Genomic DNA, 21,650 nt, shown 5'->3' on the forward strand with positions numbered 1-21,650 from the left:
TGTGTGTAATGGTAAGCAGCAATGAACAGAAGAGTTAAAAGATATGGATTTTTATTTTGACAACCGAAATCCGAAAAAGTTGAAAATCTGCTCTAGAAATTATGACAAAACTTGGTACATGCCCACAGCCTAATCCATCTGCATCAAAATATATGACAAATTTGGTAATAATCTACCATTATCAAATATATTCTTATTAGAATTTAAATACCAGTATTAAAGAAATCCAGTATTTCTCCCTCCTTTTCTGGCCTCCCCCACCCGGCCCCTATCTCTGCTGGTATACGTATGCCCTCGAAATGAATAAGTAAACCTCTTAAAGCTTTTGAAAAACGGTATCAGAGTTGAGACATAACCACCAACTGAATCCTATAAATGCCTGGCAGCACAGCCTGTGAAGTCTTTCTTTGCTCCAGCTAAGTGAGCCAACTGACTAACCGTGAAGAAATAGACAACTGCCTTGAGTTTCCAGCGAACTCTTGGATCCACACCCAGTGAATTTCACCTAAAAGTCCTTAAACTTTTGCAATACCAAATGACACACACATATGATCATAATCCTATTACCTGATTTCAGATTTCATAAACCATGTAGAAGTAAGTGTAGCACAGCGACAGGCCAAAGTTCAAGCAGCCATATGTTCAGCATACGTGTGCTCACATCCTTCTGCTTGGCCAAGAGAGGGGAAACCCAGAAATTTCAATTCTCTCTCACTATCAGTATCATGGCAAACCAAACCAAAAAAGGAAAGAAAAAAGTGGCAAGCAAACAGGTTTTGTCCCACTGTTCTGTCCTCCAAATATATCCCCCGTCTTTGTCAGAGCTCTCAATTCTTTTCCTCACATATTCAAGACACACCAACTGGCTTCCACCTGACAGTTCCAACGATCTCCTGTCCCACTACAGGCCCCCACACTTGGTATAACTGTCCACAAGGCCCTAGCCTGAGAGCCTCGAGGTCTCTACTGCCCACCCGGGAGCGGCCCCACTCCCAATCCCACACGCCTACACAACCCCCTCGGACTCAGACACTGGCCCAGACCTCCTCCCACAACGCCCCCAGTCCATCTGGGGCGCGCTCATTCCACCCCTGGCCCCGCCATCCACCCGGCTGCCCAGCCCACACACCCTCTCGCGGGGTGGCGGAGGATGGGGTGCGACTGCGGGGCGCACGGGCTGGGGTGTGTGTGTGCGGGCGAGCGGGAGGTTCCTCGGCGTGTGCTCGGCTGCCCGCGCTGTGCGCGTTCGTGCGACGCGTGTCCACGTCTGAGCGCGTGGCCGTGTGTGCGGTGGTGCCAGGCCCTCCGCCCGCCCGGGTCCCGAGACCCGCCGTCCCCTCGCTGGGCTGGGAGCCCCTCACCTTCCTCCGCGCGACCGCAGCTACGCCCGTCTCCAGCTCCTTCCGCGCGGCCGCTCATCGGCGTCCCGCGCCCGCTCCGAATATATACCCTCATCCGGGGGGCCGCGGCGGCGGGGCGGGCCGGGAGTGGGGCCAAGGGGAGCGCCAGCTCCGGCCACCCCGCCCCTCTCGCCACGACTAGTGGCTGCCGGCGCCTGGAGGAGTGGAAGCCGACCGCCCAGACACGTCAGCGCCGGGATCGCAGACGACGACGCGGACGCGGTCGCGGCCAGGAGCGCCGGGGCGGGGCTAGGGATGGGGGCCGGGCGTGAAAGGAGTAACCGGCTGGGGCGGGGCGGGGCCTAGTGCGTCACTCATTCTCTGGCCCAATGGGGATAGTCCTGGAGCGCTGTCGGCTGGCGTCCCCTTCCCTCCAGCGCACTAGCTGAGGGTGAAGGATGTCAGTTGGGTCTGCTAGGAGGGCCAGGACCCGGCCGGCAGAGAGCGCCTCGTGGGTCTCAGAACCCCTGACGTCCCTAGGTTGTACTGGGAGGTGCGAGCCCAAGGCTCTTAGTCGGCCCAGCGGCACGGGGCACAAGCGGGCCACAGAGATGGGCAGGGAGCTGTGTCCCCACGGTGGCGGATTTCCGAGCCACCCACGCGGGTGGTTGGGAAAGAGCGGCGGATTTTCCTGCGGAGAAACTTTCAGGGCGCGCCTGGCGCGCTCTCTGACCTTGGGCTAGTTATTTTGTGTGCAGTTCACAAGATGCCTGGCCGGGCTCCAAACTCGCTCTGTTTGGTTGTGTTTTGGCTCCCAAGAAGGCGAAGCCAGGCCTTTTTTCTTCTGCACAAACAGACAGGAAAGGAGAGAGGAAATGCAAGCAAAGGTATTAGGTAACCTAAGGTAGTATAAGCCCGGTGTCATCGTTGTGAGTCTGCAGACTTAACGTCGCTAGGCCTCAGTACTCTGCAGAAAGATCGTGGAGGACCTGGATGACCTCCCAGGGCATTCCAGGACCAGTGTTTACAGTCCTGTTACATAACCTAGTGTGGTGTGCACACACAGGTTATTATATGTTCAGCACTGTGCCCTTGGAAGCTATGTTTACATTTAAAGTTGTGTTGCATTTTGCAGCTTTTGCAAGAAGTGGAATATGTTGAAATACGAAAACACCTAGATTTAACATACCACCTATCATAAAGAGATTCAGGCGCCTTTCTTCTACTTTCTTGAGTGCCAAGGCCTTTTCATTCCCTTTAGCAATTGCATAATCACCCACTGCCTCAAGTAACAACAGAAAAACTTAAACTTGGTAAGTAATGCTGGTAGATTTACATTCAGGAGATTGTATACTCTCCATCTCTCATGATCCTAGAACTTCATTCATTTCTTTGAAAGAAGAATAGTGTAGTGATTGGTTTATTAATCATGGGATCTGAAGACAATTTCAGCTTCTTTATTGCTTGTGATCTTTGGCAAGCTACTTGTGCGATCAGTTTTCTCATCTATAAAAAACAGACAATAAAGATGAAAATGCCATTTGGTGGTTGTATTAAACCAATCGATATAAATGAAGTATGTAAAACAGTAAACACTAAATAACTTTTAGTTATTATTTTTTATTAAGTACTTATTAATTCAAACTAGGAGACCCAGATTCAAAATCAGTCTACACTTACTAACTGTGTGACTTTGGGTAACTCATTTAACCACTCCAAACTCCAATGTCCTTTTATGAAATGAAGCTAATACCTATTTCACATGGGTATAGTAAAAAATAAGAAAGAACCTAAGATAATGTCTGCAATATTATAGGCATTCTATAAGTCTTAGATGAATGACTGAGTAAAGAGCAAAATTATTAGTTAGAAATCCTTTAAAGAAAAAAGATAGAACTGAGGTCTAGCTCAATGCTTTTAATGAACTACTATAAAATCTAATTTGTACTTTTACCCTTTTTTGCTGAAGTTTCATTTGTTTGTTATTCTGGTTACTAGGCATAAGAGGGGCCATAATCTCATCTTGCCAGCTAAATGTCCAGAAATGTCTAACACTAGAGTTATTTCTGTCCTTCGAAATACTTTTTATATACATTGTCTTTTAAGAGCTGATTGAAGAAAACAAGGCAACGATGCTCACTCTACCTATGATTTTTTGACATTACACCAAAGGTATCAGCTAATGAAGTTAGACAACAGAAATCCTAAGAGGCTTATAAATTAGAAAAAATATATAAGAATTAAAAAATTATTTTTTAAGAATTTTAAAAAGTCATAAAACTACTTCGACTTGCAAATGACAAGAGAGAATACCTGGAAAACCCTTGAGAGTCAACAATAAGACTAACAAACCACAGAAAAATTTTGGTTAGTGTATTAGTCCGTTTTCACACTGCTATCAAGAGATACCCAAGACTGGATAATTTATAGAGAAAAGAAGTTTAATTGACTCACAGTTCTGCATGGCTGCAGAGGCCTTAGGCAACTTACTATCCTGGTGGAAGGCACCTCTTCACAGGGCAGCAGGAGAGAGAATGAGTGCTGAGCAAAGGGGGAAGCCCCTTACAAAACCATCATATCTGCCAGGCTCAGTGGCTCACGACTGTAATCCCAGCACTTTGGGAGGCTGAGGCAGGTGAATCACGAGGTCGGGAGTTTGAGATCAGCCTGGCCAACATAGTGAAACCCCGTCTCTATTAAAAATACAAAAATTAGCTGGGTGTGGTGGCACACGCCTGTAGTCCCAGCTACTTAGGAGGCTGAGGCAGGAGAGTTGCTTGAACCCAGGAGGCAGAGGTTGCAGTGAGCCAAGATTGCACCATTGCACTCCAGCCTGGGCAACAAGAGTGAAACTCTGTCTCAAAACAAAGAAACAAACAAACAAACAAACTGAATCATACCGCGATTACAGGAGAGATGTTTTAAGTGGGCCATTACTACAAACAAATTAAAAAATTCAAGACATACAAGAGTAGGTTTTGTGTTTTGTCTTTTAGGGATGATAGAATTATGGTGATTTTTATATTCTTTTCGATGATTTTGAGGGGTTATTTTCTAAATATGCTACAGAGGAAATTGTTTTATAATTAGGAGAATTTTTTTTTAATTTCAGAAGAGCAGGTATGCTAACAACTTAAAAAGCTGCTTCCTTGATTGTTCTTCTCTGAAGTCATGACAGATATGTGCCAGTCTGGCCACACTCTCTTGCTTAGTACAACCAGTAATGATCCATCACCCAGGGTTTTCTGTTTTTGTTTTGTTTTGTTTTGTTTTTGAGACAGGGTCTCCATCTGTTGCCCAGGCTGGAGTCCAGTGGCATGATCTCAGCTCACTGCAACCTCCACCTCCCGGGTTCAAGTGATTCTCATGCCTCAGCCTCCCAAGTAACTGGGGTTACAGACATGTGCCACCATGTGTGGCTAATTTTTGTATTTTTAGTAGAAAACGTGCATTCTGCCATGTTGTCCGGCTGGCCTCGAACTCCTGGCCTCAAGTGATCCACTCACCTCTGCCTTCCAAAGTGCTGGGATTACAGGCGTGAGCCACTGTGCCTGGCCCCACCAAGATTTTTTGAACAGTAGGCTGGTATTAGCAAGTATACACTAGAGGAGACTTCCCTCCATTGTCCTGAGTGCAATGGCCTCAGCTAGTCCACTGAACTTCTACAAATGTCCGGATTATTTCCCAGCAGTGTAGACAATACACCAGGAGAAAGTCTGGCTCAACTCAAGGCTCTGTTCAAGGCAAGGCCTGAGCATTCATGAGATCACTGTTTCTGAGAGCCTTCAAATAAATGGGTGGGGTGGGATTAGGGTTTTGACTTTCCTGTTGACAATTTCCTAGGACATGAGTACTTCATTCTCCCAAGAGATCATCCTGACTTAGCTTACCACTTCTTCCACCCTATAAATTTTCTGTACTTCAAAGTGTGTTTTGAAATTCTGTGGAATGATGAGTACACTCTATTAAATGACAAATTTATTTTTTTTACCCAGAGTTTCCCACACCCTCCTAAAGTATATGCTGTCCTTCAGGGGGTTAAGTTTTCAGAAAAATATTTGTGCATCTACAGTGTGTGGGATGCTGGGGATGATATACAAAGATGAGTAAACATACAACCTCTCAAAACTGATTATAACCTAAGAATCACATAAATAACAAAATGGAATGAACAGGAGAGAAAGTGGGCAAGAAGGTATTGGTGTGCCAGGTACAGTGGCTCATACCTGTAATCCCAGCACTTTGGGAGGTCAAGGCGGGCCAATCACTGGAGCTCAGGAGTTTGAGACCTGCCTGGGCAACATGGCAAAACCCTACCTCTACAAAAAATACAAAAATTAGCCAGGCATGATGTCACTTGCCTGTGTTCCCAGCTACTCCAGAGGCTGAGGTGGGAAGATCACTTGAGCCCAGGAGTTTGAGGCTGCAGTGAGCTGTGATTGTACCACTGCACTCCAGCCTGGGCAACAGAGCCAGACTCTGTCTCAGAAAAAAGAAAAAAAAAGGAAAGAAATAAAAATTGAGAGTATCAGTGTGTGATAATTACAGGAGGTACACAACCTCAGGATTCCACACTGAGGTATGGTCTTTATAGTGTGGAGGAGTGGACTTGAAATTTTATTCCTGTGTTGTTGACTGGAAATTACCTGGTTCACCTCCCTTAATTCATAGATAAGGAGACAAAATTTCTCATAAGTTAAGAGATTAACTGAAGGAAAGAACAAGTAGTTAAGAAAAAACAGGAGGATCAGAAGTCAAACTATTGCCACATAACAGAGATCCTCTGAAGGTAATGAGTGTAAAAATAATCCAATCATTAAAAACCTCAACCACCATAATCAATTATTCCAATATATTTTCTTCTCTTAAAACCAAATGGCTTGTAACCATTATGAGTCCTAGGTCAAATACTTAATGCATACTCTTGAGAGCCCACTTGGCTGAATCTTTCCTTTTTTTTTTTTTGAGATGGAGTTTCACTTTGTCACCCAGGCTGGAGTGCAGTGGCACAGTCTCAGCTCACTGCATATTCCGCCTCCCAGATTCAAGGAATTTTCCTGTCTTATCCTCTCAAGTAGCTGGGATTACAGGCGCCTGCCACCACGCCCGGCTAATTTTTTGTATTTTTAGTGGAGACAGTGTTTCGCCATGTTGCCCAGGCTGGTCTCAAACTCCTGCCCTCCAGCGATCTACCCACCTTGGCCTCCCAAAGTGTTGAGATTACAGGCGTGAGCTACCACACCCGGCCTTGGCTGGATCTTTCTAATGCAGGCAGCCACACAGTGTTACTCTCTGCAAGGGAAATTCCTCAAAAACCTAGCCTAGAATGGCATCTGACCTACATTGAAACCAGAAGGGCAGCATACTTTATTCTAAACCTGCCTCTCCACCTATTTGGTCATTGTTCAGCCATCCATCTCTGCTGGGCTGTTGACCTTCCATAAGATGGTTTCTCAAATGTGGATGATTTCTCAGAATACAATTTTCATAATATAGTTTTTCAGCTCTACTCTAAGTGAACATGTCTGAATTTATTGTGCATGTTATCTCTTATCCTTCTCACACATACGATATACCACAAGTTATTTTTGTTGGAGATATCTCCTGGTCACCTATTCCTTCTTTATGAATAGACAACAAATTAACTTTGTTTTTATTTTCCAGGTAATATCTTAGGCACAGCAAAAACTTCCTCAACATTTTTTGCTCCAGACCTCATATCTCCCCTTGGCCTGTGTTACTGAATATTAGTGGAAGAAAGAACCGATGTGGCAATAAAAGTCTCTGGCAGTGCTAACTGGCTTGACATCAAAATTGAATTACAAAAACAAAAAAAGAAAAAAATTGAATTACAAAAGTGTGGTTTCAAAACTTACTTGGGTTCTCAGAGCTGCTGGGTAATTATTTCCTGTGTCCCCCCCAAAGCATTTATTTATTCATTTAATTTGTCATTAACTGCTTAGCATAATAGGTAAGAATATGAACTCTGAAGCCAGACTACAAGAGTTGGAGTCTTGGCTCTGCAGTTACTATGACCTTCAACAAGTTAACTGATGTCTCCATGCCTTGATTCCCAAATGCAAGCATAAATAAAGCCTATCAGGCCTGGCGTGGTGGCTCACACCCATAATCCCAGCACTTCGGTAGGCTGAGGCAGGAGAATTGCTTGAGCCCAGGAATCTGAGAACTAGCCTGGGCAACATAGTGAGACCCCCGTCTCTACAAAAAAAAAAAAAAAATTAAGGTGGAAAAAGAAATCAGACCTACTTAATAATAAGACCTACTGACTAGAGTTGCTGTGAGGGTTAATATTTATTAAGTGTTTAGAGCAGTTTCTGACACAGAATAAGAGCTCTGTAAGTTTTTTTTAAAAAATTATATTTGTTGGCTGGGTGCAGTGGCTCACTTCTATAATCCCAGCACTTTGGGAGGTCGAGGTGGGCAGATCACTTGAGGTCAGGAGTTCGAAACCAGGCTGACCAACATGGTGAAACCCCGTCTCTACTGAAAATACAAAAATTAGCCAGTCGTGGTGGCAGGTGCCTGTAGTCCCAGCTATTTGGGAGGCTGAGACAGGAGAATTGCTTGAACCTGGGAGGCAGAGGCTGCAATGAGCCGAGATAGTGCCACTGCCCTCCAGCCTAGGCGACAGAGCAAGACTCCATCTCACTATATACATATATATACACCTATATATGTGTGTATGTATGTGTGTACATATATATATATACTTGCAAAGCTAAACTTAGCAAATGTGTGTGTGTGTATGTATGTGTATATATATATATATATATAACTTCATGATGGAAAGAAAGGAGAGAAAGAAGGGAAGGAGGGAAGGAGGGAGGGAGGAAGGACAGAGGGAATAAGGAAGGAAGGAAGGAAATCACCTTTTGGGCCTGGCACATAAAACAAATCCTATATGTGTGTATACATATATACACACACACACACACATATATTTGCTAAGTTTGGCCTTGTGAGTGTCAGGTATTGAGAATAGAATGGTGTGCATTTGGAGGGGGTTTGTGTAACCCCTCTCCTTGAGTGCAGGCAGGACCTGTGACTTGCTTCTAACAGAATATGGAAAAGGAGATATTCACTCCCCTGAATACATTATGCTATTTGACAAAGGTGAGTGGCTGTCACTCCCAAGATCATGTTACATTATGTAAGACTCCTTCTTGCCAACAAACTATTTTCACAATTCGGCTGGCCTTGAGGAAACCAACTGCCATGTTGTGAATGGCCCGTGGAGAGGACCACATGGCAGAGAACTGCATGCAGCTTCTAGGAGCTGAGAGTGGCCTCCAGCCAACAAAAACACAAACAATAACAAAACAACAACAACAAAACCCTGAAATTTGCAATCCTGCAAATGCAAGGAAACAGAGGGAGCTTGGAATTGGAGTCTTCTCCAGTCAAGCCTCCAGGTGAGAATGCAGTGAAGCTGACATCTTGACTACAGTCTGGTGGGACCTTGAAGCAGAAAACCCAGGTGAGCCCTGGGCCAACAACACCTTGATTGCAGCCTTGTGAGAGACCCTGAACGAGAATACTCAGGTAGATGAACATATTGGAGAAAAACATGCAATCATGCTGACTGGTCTGACTTTAAATTCATGAACACCACAGAAATATGATATGCTATATTTCTCTAGTCTACTCGAGAGAAATATCATTTTACCATCCTCCTAGATGATTATTTCACATCTTTTTTTTTTTTCTCAGGCCTCTATAATCTTCTCTCCCATGCTCACTCTCAACAGATAACCTTGCTTCTTTCATTGAGAAAAGAAAAGCAATCAGAAGAGAACTTTTACAAGTTCCCACCACCACACCCTCCCATGTACTTGTATCTGCACTCATATTTTTATCTTATCTCTATGTGCTTAGGATAAACTGTCCATGGTTCAACCCCTCTACCTCTGAGCTAGATCCCATCCTTTCATGCCCACTCAAGGACATCACTCTGGGGCTTGAATTATTTAATTTTTTAAAATTTAATTGAGACGGGGTTTCGCCATGTTGCCCAGGCTGGTCTCAAGTGATCCACCTGCCTCATCCTCTCAAAGTGCTGGGATTACAAGTGTAAACCACCATGCCCGGCCTTGAATACTTACACAATTAACAATGTCTTTAACTGAATTCCCAAATGATTCCTATACACCTCCAAAACTACCTGCTTCCCTCCCTCAGTCTTCCCTATCTCTATGGTTTCTCAGGCCAAAAATCTTAGGGTCAGCCGGGCACGGTGGCTCACACCTGTAATCCCAGCACTTTGGGAGGCCAAGGAGGGTGGATCACAAGGTCAGGAGATCGAGACCATCCTGGCTAACACAGAGAAACCCCATCTTTACTAAAAATAGAAAAATTAGCCGGGCGTGGCAGTGTGTGCCTGTAGTCCCAGCTGCTGGGGAGGCTGAGGCAGGAGAATGGCGTGAACCCGGATGGTGGAGCTTGCAGTGAGCTGAGATTGCGCCACTGCACTCCAGCCTGGGCGAGAAAGCGAGACTCCATCTCAAAAAAAAAAAAAAAAAAAATCTTAGGGTCATCCTTCACTCCTTTTTCTCATACCAGATCCAATCTACAGCAAATCCCATAGGCTCTGTCTTCAAAGTACATCTAGAATCTGACCAATTCTCACTATCAATTTCTCCCATCATCATTTCTTACCTGGATTACATAACGGCCTCCAAACCAGTCTTGCTGCTACCCTTGCCCTTGTTTTTAACTTTTCTTTTCTTTCTTCCTTTTTTTTTTTTTTTTTAAAATTATATTGGGGTCTCACTGTTGCCCAGGCTGGTCTCGGACTCCTGGGCTCAAGTGATCTTCCAGCTTCAGCCTCCCAAAGTGCTGGGACTACAGGCGTCAATGACCATACCTGGCCCCCTTGCCCTTCTTAAAGCCATTCTCAATACAACAGCCAGAATGATGATCTGTGGATTTATAGTACCCTTGTGCTCAAAACACTCTGATGGCTTCCTATCTCAACCAGAATAAAATGCAAAATCACCAAATGACCCACAAGGTCATCTATGCTGTCCCACTCCACCTGGCCCACTCCTTCTCTAACTTCTCCCTTTTATGTTCTCCATAGCCTGCCCTGGTTCACCAGACTCCAGCCACACTGGAGCTTAGAATTTGTCCTGAGGGCAGTGAGGAGTCCTTGAAGGGTTTTTCTTTTTCTTGTTTTTTTTTTTTTGTTTTTGTTTTTTTGAAACAGAGTTTTGCTCTGTTGCCCAGGCTGGAGTGCAGTGGTGCAATCTCGACTCACTGCAACCTCAGCCTCCCAAAGTGCTGGGATTACAGGTGTCAGTCACTGTGCCAGATCCCCTGAAGGGTTTTTAAAAGCCACCATTTTGTCTTCTCTGCCTATAAAGTGGGACAAAATACAGATAGTTAATATGACAGGCCTGCACCTCCTACAATACCAGTCCCTTATGTGATAAAACTGTTCTGATTGGCCTTGCTGACCCAGCAGGGGCACAAAGGGTCCCTTAGTAGCCAAGCTGGTGTTACTTGAGACTCCTTTTTTATTTTCCTTTTTGTGATGAAAGAAAGATTAAAAGCAAACAAACAAACAAACAAAAATCAGTTAAAGACCTGAAGCTTTTAGGATTTTTAAAAGAAAAAAATAGATTATTTTTTAATTTTACAGATATTATAAACATTAAAATTTGAAACATACAAAGGAGAGAAAGAAGGGAAGGAGGGAGGGAAGGAGGGAAGGGGAATAAGGTAGAAAGAAAGGAAATCACCTTTTGGGCCTGGCACATAAAACAATTCCTATTAAAGCTAGTATTTTTCCTTATAGAGTAGAAAGTCTAAGTACTTTTAAAAGACTATTTACTATCCTTGGCAGTGTTCCTCCCCAGGGAGAGAGAGGAACAGTGTCTTCTCTGAAATCTTGACTTCACGTAGCACACCACACCCTGCCCCAGTTGAGCTCATTTCTCACCCACAAGTTTTTGAAAAGATGCCCTGGGGTTTGCTCATGAGCCCAGACCTTTCTGGCATCTCACTGAAGTAACTTCTGACTAGATTTGTCATGATCGTAAGGCTGTTTTAAAGAGACAATTTAGATTCTTCTTTTGACGGAATATATTTCATTGTACTGTATTCTCAACAGTTAAAATGAATGCATGATGAAATATAAACAGGCCACCCAAGAATAAAATAAATCCTTTTGATTGAAATGAACATACAGACTTTTTTCTTTTCCTCACCAGATTATCTCATTAAATTACATCATGATGGAAATCTACAGATTTTTTTTTTTTACATTTGGTGTGTGTTTGTTTGTTTGTTTGTTTTTGAGACAGAATCTCTCTCTGTTGCCAGGCTGGAGTGCAGTGGCGTGATCTCGGCTCACTGTAACCTCCGCCTCCCAGGTTCAAGCAGTTCTCCTACCTCAGCCTCCCGAGTAGCTGGGACTACAGGTGTATGCCACCACACACAGCTAATATTTGTAATTTTAGTAGAGACAGGGTTTCACCACGTTGGTCAGGATGGTCTTGATCTCTTGACCTCATGATCCGCCTACCTCGGCCTCCCAAAGTGCTGGGATTACAGGCATTAGCCACAGCACCCGGCATTTGTTTGTATTTTTAAAGATTAATTTGTCCTTTATTTATTTGTCATTTAACATTATTCCATTAGTATTAGGTTTTATGAAGCTCTACTGTAACTCCTAAAAAAAGTTGTGATAGTTTGTTTGGAGGTAGCCTTTTTGTTTAAATAACTGTCTAAAATTGTTATTTATTATTAGCCATAAAAAACTTGACTTTAGGCCACAATTTAGTACACAATAGTAAACTGCTAAAAAGCAATTTAGGAATATGAAAATATACAATAAATGGAACTTTCCAAATGGCAGTTGTGAATTTTTTTTTCTTGTTCTATATTGCCCATGTCAGAGTGCAGTGACTTAATTACAACTCACTGCAGCCTCAAACTCCTGGGCTCAAGTGATCCTCCCACCTCACCCTCCCAAGTAGCTGAGACTCCAGATGCATGCCACCACACCTGGCTAACTTTTATTTTTTTATTTTTGTAGAGAAAGGTATTGCTTTGTTGCCCAGGCTGGAGTGACTCTTTGATACAGCACCTGATTATAGCTGATTTGGATAATTATTAGAATAAGGAAAGCTTATATTTAAACTAACAATGTAAAATATTTTCAATTATGCGCTTAAATTTTTTTACCACAAAAGTTAAGGTTATTTTCTAATAATTATTTTGGTTTTTTGTTTGTTTGTTTGTTTGTTTGTTTTAGACAGAGTCTTGCTCTGTCACGCAGGCTGGAGTGCAGTGTGCAGGAGTGTGATCTCAGCTCACTGCAACCTCCGCCTCCTGGGTTCAAGCGATTCTCTTGCCTCAGCCATCTAAGTAGCGAGGACTACAGGTGTGCGCCAACACATCCGGCTAATTTTTGTCCTTTTAGTAAAGACAGGGTTTCGTCATGTTGGCTACGTTGGTCTCAAGCTCCTGATCCACCTGCCTCAGCCTCCCAAAGTGCTAGGATTACAGGCATGAGCCACCATACCCGGCCCTGATATTATTTTCATCTTATAGTTCAATAAACTGAGGCTGAGAAATGTTAAGTAGCTTTTTCAAGGTCTCAACTGTGGCAGATTTTGAATATGAACACATCTCTCTTACTACAAATTTCATACTCTTAATCACTGAATTCATATATCCAACCATTTATTTTCCAAAATAGTAAATACTCTGTCCAGCACCCATTTAGATAAATATTGCAGAGTAACATCTCAAAAAGACAATAATGGGCCAGGCACGATGGCTCACGCCTGTAATCCCAGCTCTTTGGGAGGCTGAGGCAGGTGGAGCACGAGGTAAAGAAATGGAGACCATCCTGCCCAATATGGTGAAACCCCATCTCTACTACAAATACAAAAAATTAGCTGGGCATGGTGCCATGCGCCTGTAGTCCCAGCTACTTGGGAGGCTGAGTCAGGAGAATTGCTTGAACTTATTTTGTATTTTTAGTAGAGACGGGTTTCTCCATGTTGGCCAGGAGGGTCTCGATCTCCTGACCTCATGATCTGCCCTCCTCAGCCTCCCAAAGTGCTGAGATTACAGGCGCGACCCACTGCGCCGGGCCCCTGGAAGAAACTTTCTAAGTCATCATATCCTACCTCCCAACCAATGCATGAATCATTTCTTCAACATCTCTGACAGATAAAGAGCTAATGAAATCATGAATTAGGTATTGTCAGATAGAAATGTTATAAAATCTCTTTGTTCTATGGATGGATGTATTCATTTTATGTGGATGCTGTAACAAATACTACAAACGTAGTGGCTTCAAGCCACACAAATTTGTTACATCACAGTTTCTCTGGATCAGGAAGCTGGGTAAGTTCAATTGGGTCCTTTACTTAGGGTACAAAAAGGCTAAAATCAGCTGGACGCAGTGGCTGACGCCTATAATCCCAGCACTTTGGGAGGCTGAGGTGGGTGGATCACCTGAGGTCAGGAGTTTGAGACCAGCTTAGACAACATGGTGAAACCCTGTCTCCACTAAAAATACAAAATTAGCTGGGTGTAGTGACAGGCGCCTGTAATTCCAGCTACTTGGGAGGCTGAGGCAGGAGAATAGCTTGAACCTGGGAGGTGGAGGTTGCAGTGAGCCAAGATTGCGCCACTGCACTTCAGCCTGGGCAACAGAGCAAGATTCTGTCTCAAAAAAAAAAAAAAAAAAGGAAAAAAAATGCTTAAATCGAGATGTTGGCAGACGGCTGTGCTCCTTAATGGAGCCCTGGGGAAGAATACACGTCCAGACTTGTTCAAGTTGTTGGCCATATTCAGTTTCTTGAGGTCCCTGTTTCCTTGCTGCCGTCAGGCCAGGGCCAGGCTTTGCTCTTAGAGGGTGCTCACATTTATTTTCATGCTTTCCATGTGGCCTCTTCCAACAACGGCAAGTAGAGTTCTTCTCATGATTTGAATCTCTGACTTTCCCTTCTGCCACCTCTCTCTGACTCCAGCTGGAGAAAGTTCTCTGCTTTTTATTTATTTTATTTTTATTTTTTTGAGACAGAGTCATGCTCTGTCGCCCAGGCTGGAGTGCAGTAGCGTGATCTTGGCTCACTGCAACCTCGGTCTCCCAGGTTCAAGCAACTACTCTGCCTCAGCCTCCTGAGCAGCTGGGACTACAGGCGCGCGCCAACACGCCTGGCTAATTTTTGTATTTTTAGTAGAGACAAGGTTTCACCATATTGGCCAGTCTGGTCTCGAACTCCCAACCTCACGATCCGCCACCCTCAGCCTCCCAAAGTGTTGGGATCAAAGGCATGAGCCACCATGGCCGGCCATAAAAGTTATCTGCTTTGCCGGGTGCGTGGAGGCTGCAGTGAGCCAAAATCGCACCAGTGCACTCCAGCCTAGGTGACAGAGCGAGACGCCGTCTCAAAAAACAAAAACAAAAACAAAAACAAAAAAACAACGAAAGTCCACCAGATTACAAGGATGAGAGGGGTGTGAATTCTGCTAAGATGTAAGCACAGTTAAATGATTACCAGCCATTATTCTGGAGGTCGCAAGATTTGCAACTTCCCCAGTCACTCCTGTAAATAACTTCATTACTGTAGAACCTAAGATTGGCCTTTTGAGATGTCTTTTCAGACTTTTGCACTTCTGACAACCAGATGACCCCACCTAGACCAGGGGCTCCTCTGTGGTCCCCACCCAGAAGCAGACTCAGAAAGAGACTATTTCCTACACTCCTATGATTGCATCCCCAGCCAATCAGTATTCCCTCTTCTGAAGCCCCATGCCCACTAAATTATGCTTGAGAAGTGCTAGCCTTTGCATTTTTGAGTTTTCAGGGAGGTTGATTTGAGTAATAATAAAACTCCAGTCTTCCATTTAGCTGGCTCTAGGTGTATTAAACTCTCTCTATTGCAATTCCCCTGTCTTGATAAATTGGCTGCATCTAGGCAGTGGGCAGGATGAGCCCATTGGGTGGTTACATACGCACTTGACAAATAATTATTGGGCTCTTACTGTGTATCAGGCAACATATTTGATACAGGGGATATAATAGTGACCAAGCCAGAAACAGTTCATGATCAAATGAAGCCAGAGGACAGGCCATATTCAAATGTAATTACACTAATAAATGTTAAGGTACAATTATAATCAAAGTACGTATCTGTACTTTGAGACTGCTATGATGCTATGGTAGTACAAATTATGAAGTTGACATCACTTGGAGGGTGTGGTTCAAGAAAGACTTCCTTAAAGAAGTGAAATCCCCGCACATATTTGAAAAAGAGCCATTACATCTCTGAAGTATTTTTTTCAAATATTCCTTATCTTTATATCATGTCAAAACAAATAAATGTAGTGTGAGTAAGGGATATTAGTGTGTGTGTGTGTGTGTGTATGTGTGTGTGATTTAGGGGGTGTCAAAGTGGCCTACCATTTACTTCTCCTTGCCTCTATCCAGCAGAAAATGTGTTAGGGGAATTTAGGCAGACAATTTTCCAATGAAATAAATATTTTGTTTTATTTTATTTTATTTTTTGAGAAACAGGATCTTACTTTGTCACCCAGGCTGGAGTGCAGTAGTACAATCACATCTCACCTCAGCCTCAACTTTCCAGGCTCAAGCAATTTTCTTGCCTCACCGTCCTGAGTAGCTGAGACTACAGATGCATGACACCACATCTGACTATTTTTTTTTTTTTTTTGGTATCTTTTGTAGAGATGGGGGTCTCACTATGTTGCCCAGGCTGGTCTTGAACTCCTGGGCTCAAGTGATGCTCCCACCTCAGCCTCCCAAAGAGCTCGGATTACAAGCATGAGTCACTGTACCCCACCTAAAATTTTTTTAAAAATATAAATACAAATTGAGATTGCTTTGCTCTTAAAAATTGTTCTTGACAGTAGGACAGCCTTCCATCAGGAGAAAATTTGGAATACAAAAGAAAAGAATGCTAATTTGAGATGGTGTTTCCCTTTTTTTATGAGAAATAAAAAGTAATGTATGGCCAGGGTGTAATATAAGACAGGTCTAGGACGGAGCAAATGCTTCAGTGATCAGGATGTGTTGTTTAAAAGGAAAAGCCAGCCCCATCTGGGAAGTGAGGAGCACCTCTGCCTGGCCACCCCGTCTGGGAGGTGAGGAGTGCCTCTGCCCGGCCGCCCCGTCTGGGAGGTGAGGAGTGCCTCTGCCCGGCTGCCACCCCGTCTGGGAGGAAGTGAGGAGCACCTCTGCCCGGCTGCCCCGTCTGGGAGATGAGGAGCACCTCTGCCCGACCGCCCCGTCTGGGAGGTGAGGAGCGCCTCTGCCTGGCCGCCACCCCGTCTGGGAGGAAGTGAGGAGCGCCTCTGCCTGGCCGCCCCGTCTGGGAGGTGAGGAGCGCCTCTGCCCAGCCGCCACCCCGTCTGGGAGGAAGTGAGGAGCACCTCTGCCCGGCTGCCCCGTCTGGGAAGTGAGGAGCGCCTCTGCCCGGCCACCCCGTCTGGGAAGTGAGGAGTGCCTCTGCCTGGCCGCCACCCCGTCTGGGAGGAAGTGAGGAGCGCCTCTGCCCAGCTGCCCCATGTGGGAAGTGAGGAGCGCCTCTGCCCAGCCACCACACCGTCTGGGAAGTGAGGAGCACCTCTGGCCATCCTGTCTGGGAGGTGAGGAGCGCCTCTGCCTGGCTGCCCAGTCTGGGAAGTGAGGAGCACCTCTGCCCGGTCGCCCTGTCTGGGAGGTGAGGAGCGCCTCTGCCTGGCCACCCCGTCTGGGAAGTGAGGAGCGCCTCTGCCCGGCCGCCCCGTCTGGGAGGAAGTGAGGAGCGCCTCTGCCTGGCTGCCACCCCGTCTGGGAGGAAGTGAGGAGCGCCTCTGCCTGGCTGCCACCCCGTCTGGGAGGAAGTGAGGAGCGCCTCTGCCCGGCCGCCCCATCTGGGAGGTGAGGAGCGTCTCTGCCCGGCCGCCCTGTCTGGGAGGTGTACCCAACAGCTCCAAAGAGACAGCGACCATTGGGAGCGGGCCATGAGGACGATGGCAGTTTTGTTGAAAAGAAGGGGGGGAAGTGTGGGGAAAGGAAGGAGAGATCAGATTGTTGCTGTGTCTGTGTAGAAAGAGGTGGGCATAGGAGACTCCATTTTGTTCTGACTAGGAGAAATTCTTCTGCCTTGGGATGCTGTTGATCTATGGCCTTGCCCCTAGCCCCGGGCTCTCTGAAACATGTGCTGTGTCAACTCAGGGTTAAATGGATTAAGGGGGGTGCAAGATGTGCTTTGTTAAACAGATGCTTGAAGGCAGCATGCTCTTTAAGAGTCATCACCACTCCCTAATCTCAAGTAACCAGGGACACAAACACTGCAGAAGGCCGCAGGGTCCTCTGCCTAGGAAAACCAGAGACCTTTGTTCATGTGTTTATCTCCTGACCTTCTCTCCACTATTATCCTATGACCCTGCCATATCCCCCTCTCCGAGAAACACCCAAGAATGATCAATAAATACTTCATAAATAAAAAAATAAATAACTAAATAAATAAAAAATAAAAAAAATTAAAAAAAAAGGAACAGCCAAACCATCAGCAATTTCTAATGTTTTGTTTCTTAACTTTGAGATGTAATGTCCCAAAAGAAAAAAAAAATTGCCCTTCTTGGTTAGTATGAGTTGTACTTATTTTCTGTGAAGTCAGTAGGAAATCACTGCTGCTCTCAATGATGAGTAAACTGAATTGCAAAGGGAGTACCTGCCCCACCCGACTCCCTCATAATCTTCTCTCCAGAAAGTATAGCTGCTTTCTCTTCCTCCAGGAGCTGACAGGAACTGAGTGGAAGAGAGCCAGCATCTGAGCCAAGCCAGAGGCATTTCCCTTGAACGCTTACGAAGAGACTAAGAAAAAAAATCCTTCCCCGTTACTTGGGATTACAATTTCCCAAGGAACAGTGGCCATAGGGCCACTCAATGGACAGATTTTGAAGGCAGAGGCTGCAAGAGAACAGAGAACTGAGGGAAGAGGGGAGTGTGTGGATGAGATTAATTGAACAGTCTGGACTCTGAAAATCCATTTGGTAGCTGCTCTTGACTCAATCCTTGGGGTAGTACCAGTCTAAGGTGCATGTAGATCCTATACCAGGGTTCCAAACTATCTCAGGGTCAAAATGGCTGGCAGGCCAGCTGTTGCAGCATCAGTGGCTGGATGGTTTTTGAAAGTGTATTATAATGCTGCAGGATTCCATAAACTGGGGTTAATGCCAGATGATACCATATATAAGGATGAAGAAGTAAGAGAAGCCATAAGAAGCCCTCCTGTGAACCTTTATAATAACAGGATGTTTCACATCAACTGCACTGGACCTGACTATGAGGCAGCAGATCTCGCCTAAAGAACAGTGGACCAAATATGACAGGATAAATTCTACCTTGAACCGTATCTGAAAGCGGTTACTCGGGAGAGAAAAGAGAGAAAAGAATGGGCAAAGAAGTAATCATGCAGTTGAAATCTATGGATGCAGCTGTCCTCAAAGTATTTTTATGAAGATGTTGGTTAAAGCCAAAACACAATTTAATAGTTATTTAGGCCGAGCGCAGTGGCTCACACCTGTAATCCCAGCACTTTGGGAGGCCGAGGCGGGTGGATCACCTGAAGTCAAGAGTTCAAGATCAGCCTGGCCAACATAGCGAAACCCTGTCTCTACTTAAAAAAATACAAAAATTAGTCAGGCGTGGTGGCGGGAGCTTGTAATCCCAGCTACTCGGGAGACTGAGGTAGGAGAATCGCTTGAACCTGGGAGGCGAAAGTTACAGTGAGCCGAGATCGCACCACTGCACTCCAGCCTGGGTGACAGAGTGAGGCGCCGTCTCAGAAAAAAAAAAAAAAAAAAAGAAAAGAAAAGTATTTAGTCTGCACGTTTTCCTTTAAATAAATACCTATAGTAAAAAGAACAACAACAAAAAAAAAACTGTCTCAAATGAATCCAATACGTACCCCAACTTTACCAAGTTGGTTGATGTTTGTTTTTATTTTTGGCCTCCTGAGATCGCTGTATTTTATTATCCAGATAAAATAATGCCAATTACAGCCGGGCGCGATGGCTCACTCCTGTAATCCCAGCACTTTGGGAGGCCAAGGCGGGCGGATCACGAGGTCAGGAGATCGAGACTATCCTGGCTAACACGGTGAAACCCCGTCTCTACTAAAAATACAAAAAAAATTTAGCCAGACGTGGTGGCGGGCGCCTGTAGTCCCAGCTACTCGCGAGGCTGAGGCAGGAGAATGGCGTGAACCCGAGAGGCGGAGCTTGCAGTGAGCCGAGATTGCGCCACTGCACTCCAGCCTGGACGACACAGCGAGACTCCGTCTCAAAAAATAAATAAAATAAAATAATTCCAATTTCATGTCTTTGGATTCCCCACAAGCAGAAAATCAGGTAATCACTTGATTGTCTCTGTACCCAAGGAACAAAATCTTTAATATACAGAGCGGTTTGGCCCCTCCTTATTTCCACACACTAGTCTGTGAGTACCGTCTTTACATCACCCAAAGACCTGTTGAATCGCTTCCCCAAACAAAAGATGAATTCTCTCTGGAGCTATAAAATGCAGCTTGTAAAACTGTAATATTTTTGCAATCTGCGACTACCACCCAGAAACCATTTTAAAATGACAAAGATTTTCTGCTTTTTTTTTTTTTTTTTTTGAGACAGAGTTTCACGCTTGTTGCCCAGGCTGGAGTGCAATGGCGCAATCTCGGCTCACTGCAACCTCTGCCTCCCTGGTTCAAGTGATTCTCCTGCCTCAGCCTCCCAAGTAGCTGGGATTACTGGCATGCACCACCATGCCCAGCTAATTTTGTATTTTTAGTAGAGACGGGGTTTCTCCATGTTGGTCAGGCTGGTCTCGAACTCTCAACCTCAGGTGATCCGTCCACCTTGGCCCCCCAAAGTGGTGGGATTACAGGTGTTAGCCACTGCCACTGGTGTTTTCTGGTTTCTTATTCAGAGATTATAGTCAGGATCTTAATGATCTCATGTAGAATATTTCTCTTTAAAATTTGGTACAGTTTATTATGAACAATGTCTTTGTATGAGAAAAATATAATAATCATATGTAATACAAATTCTGTAGGCAAGAAAGAAAAGTATGTTATCCTGCAGGATCAGGCTGGACTTTTTTTTTTTTTTTTTGAGATGGAATCTGGCTCTGTCACCCAGACTGGAGTTCAGTGGCGAAATCTAGGTTCACTGCAACCTCCACCTCCCAGGTTCAAGCGATTCTCCTGCCTCAGCCTCCCGAGTAGCTGGGATTACAGGCACCTGCCACAACGCCCAGCTAATTTTTGCATTTTTAGTAGAGACAGAGTTTCGTCATGTTGCCCAGGCTGGTCTTGAACTCCTGACCTCAAAGGATCCACTTGCCTCAGCCTCCCAAAGTGCTAGGATTGCAGGCATGAGTCACCACACCTGGTTCAGGCTAGGCTTTTAATTCTGCTGCTCACCCGGTGTGGTCAGACAAACCTGCCCTCTTGTGTACGTGAGCTTTGAGCGTTTGTTGGGCTGTTCTAACAGAGATCATAGTTGCCATACTTACCTTCATTGAGAACTGTATTTTTCCATAAAGAGGGTGCTGCTTCAAGTTAGGAAGGAACTTCAGAAGGGCTTAATATGAAGTGATGCAAGAATAAGAAAAGGCCTCTCAGTTCAGGCAACTGAAAGTTTGAGACACAGAGTCATTCAATTCATATGCTCCGAGATCAGTCATTATTAGCCTGTATGTGTGATTTTTGTTTTCCTGTACAACCTAGAAAATTAATCTTTGGTCATGTTCCTGGAACTCAAAGAAATATCATGAGCAATGAGTTAAGTATGTATTTTATCTAAGAAATGTAGTCTACCTATTATATGGGGCATATGTATGTGAGGCACATATGCAAAATTATTCAGCTTTGTTGAAGCCAGTAGTGAAAAGCATAATTAAAGAGAGATTTAAGGCTTGAAATTCTGGTGACACAGGGGATAGGCTGCTTGAATTTGGCCACAAAACCTTATTTCTGACATATTAAACAAACCGATTAAGAAACAATTGGCCCATATAGGCCCACGTCTATGTTAACAGTAAAATATTCCTTATGAATTAATCATCAGTCAACTTACTGAGTTTTGCATCCAAGTAAGAATCCCCTTTTACCTATTCATACAGCTATAAACTACAAACAAAATTAAGAACCTGTTATCTGTGGAAGGAAAAGATATTGTTAAAATCTCCGGCAAAAATCCACCCCCCATTTTCATTTAAACATGAAAGTGAAGTTGTATTAAGGAGGTTAAAAATTATATATA

The 21,650-nt window shown here is 44.6% G+C and overlaps 1 protein-coding gene, 1 long non-coding RNA gene and 1 pseudogene across 5 annotated transcripts in view; 2 read left to right on the forward strand and 1 right to left on the reverse strand.

The window, feature by feature from the left end:
* Nucleotides 1-1,651, reverse strand: part of UAP1 (UDP-N-acetylglucosamine pyrophosphorylase 1) — a 38,262-nt gene extending 36,611 nt beyond the window's left edge. For 3 of the 4 annotated variants that reach the window (XM_024256424.2, XM_024256423.3, XM_024256422.3), the window contains exon 1: nt 1,362-1,651. Coding sequence is in view for 1 of the 4 variants with exons in the window: in XM_054526376.2 (XP_054382351.1) it covers nt 1,362-1,455 (94 nt within the window). In the remaining 3 variants the exon portion in view is untranslated. The remainder of the gene's footprint in view (nt 1-1,361) is intronic. The other variant, XM_054526376.2, reaches the window with a different exon arrangement.
* Nucleotides 1,652-1,737: 86 nt separating this feature from the next.
* On the forward strand, nt 1,738-7,250 carry LOC129049016 (uncharacterized). The gene is made up of 3 exons (XR_008511740.2): nt 1,738-1,893; nt 2,476-2,653; nt 7,005-7,250. It is a non-coding gene; the product is annotated as an uncharacterized LOC129049016 (long non-coding RNA).
* An 11,192-nt stretch (nt 7,251-18,442) lies between these two features.
* Nucleotides 18,443-18,800, forward strand: LOC100447491 (cytochrome b-c1 complex subunit 7-like; annotated as a pseudogene).
* The last annotated feature ends 2,850 nt before the right edge of the window (nt 18,801-21,650 follow it).

Source organism: Pongo abelii, chromosome 1, assembly GCF_028885655.2.
Source record: "Pongo abelii isolate AG06213 chromosome 1, NHGRI_mPonAbe1-v2.0_pri, whole genome shotgun sequence".
Taxonomy (NCBI): domain Eukaryota; kingdom Metazoa; phylum Chordata; class Mammalia; order Primates; family Hominidae; genus Pongo; species Pongo abelii.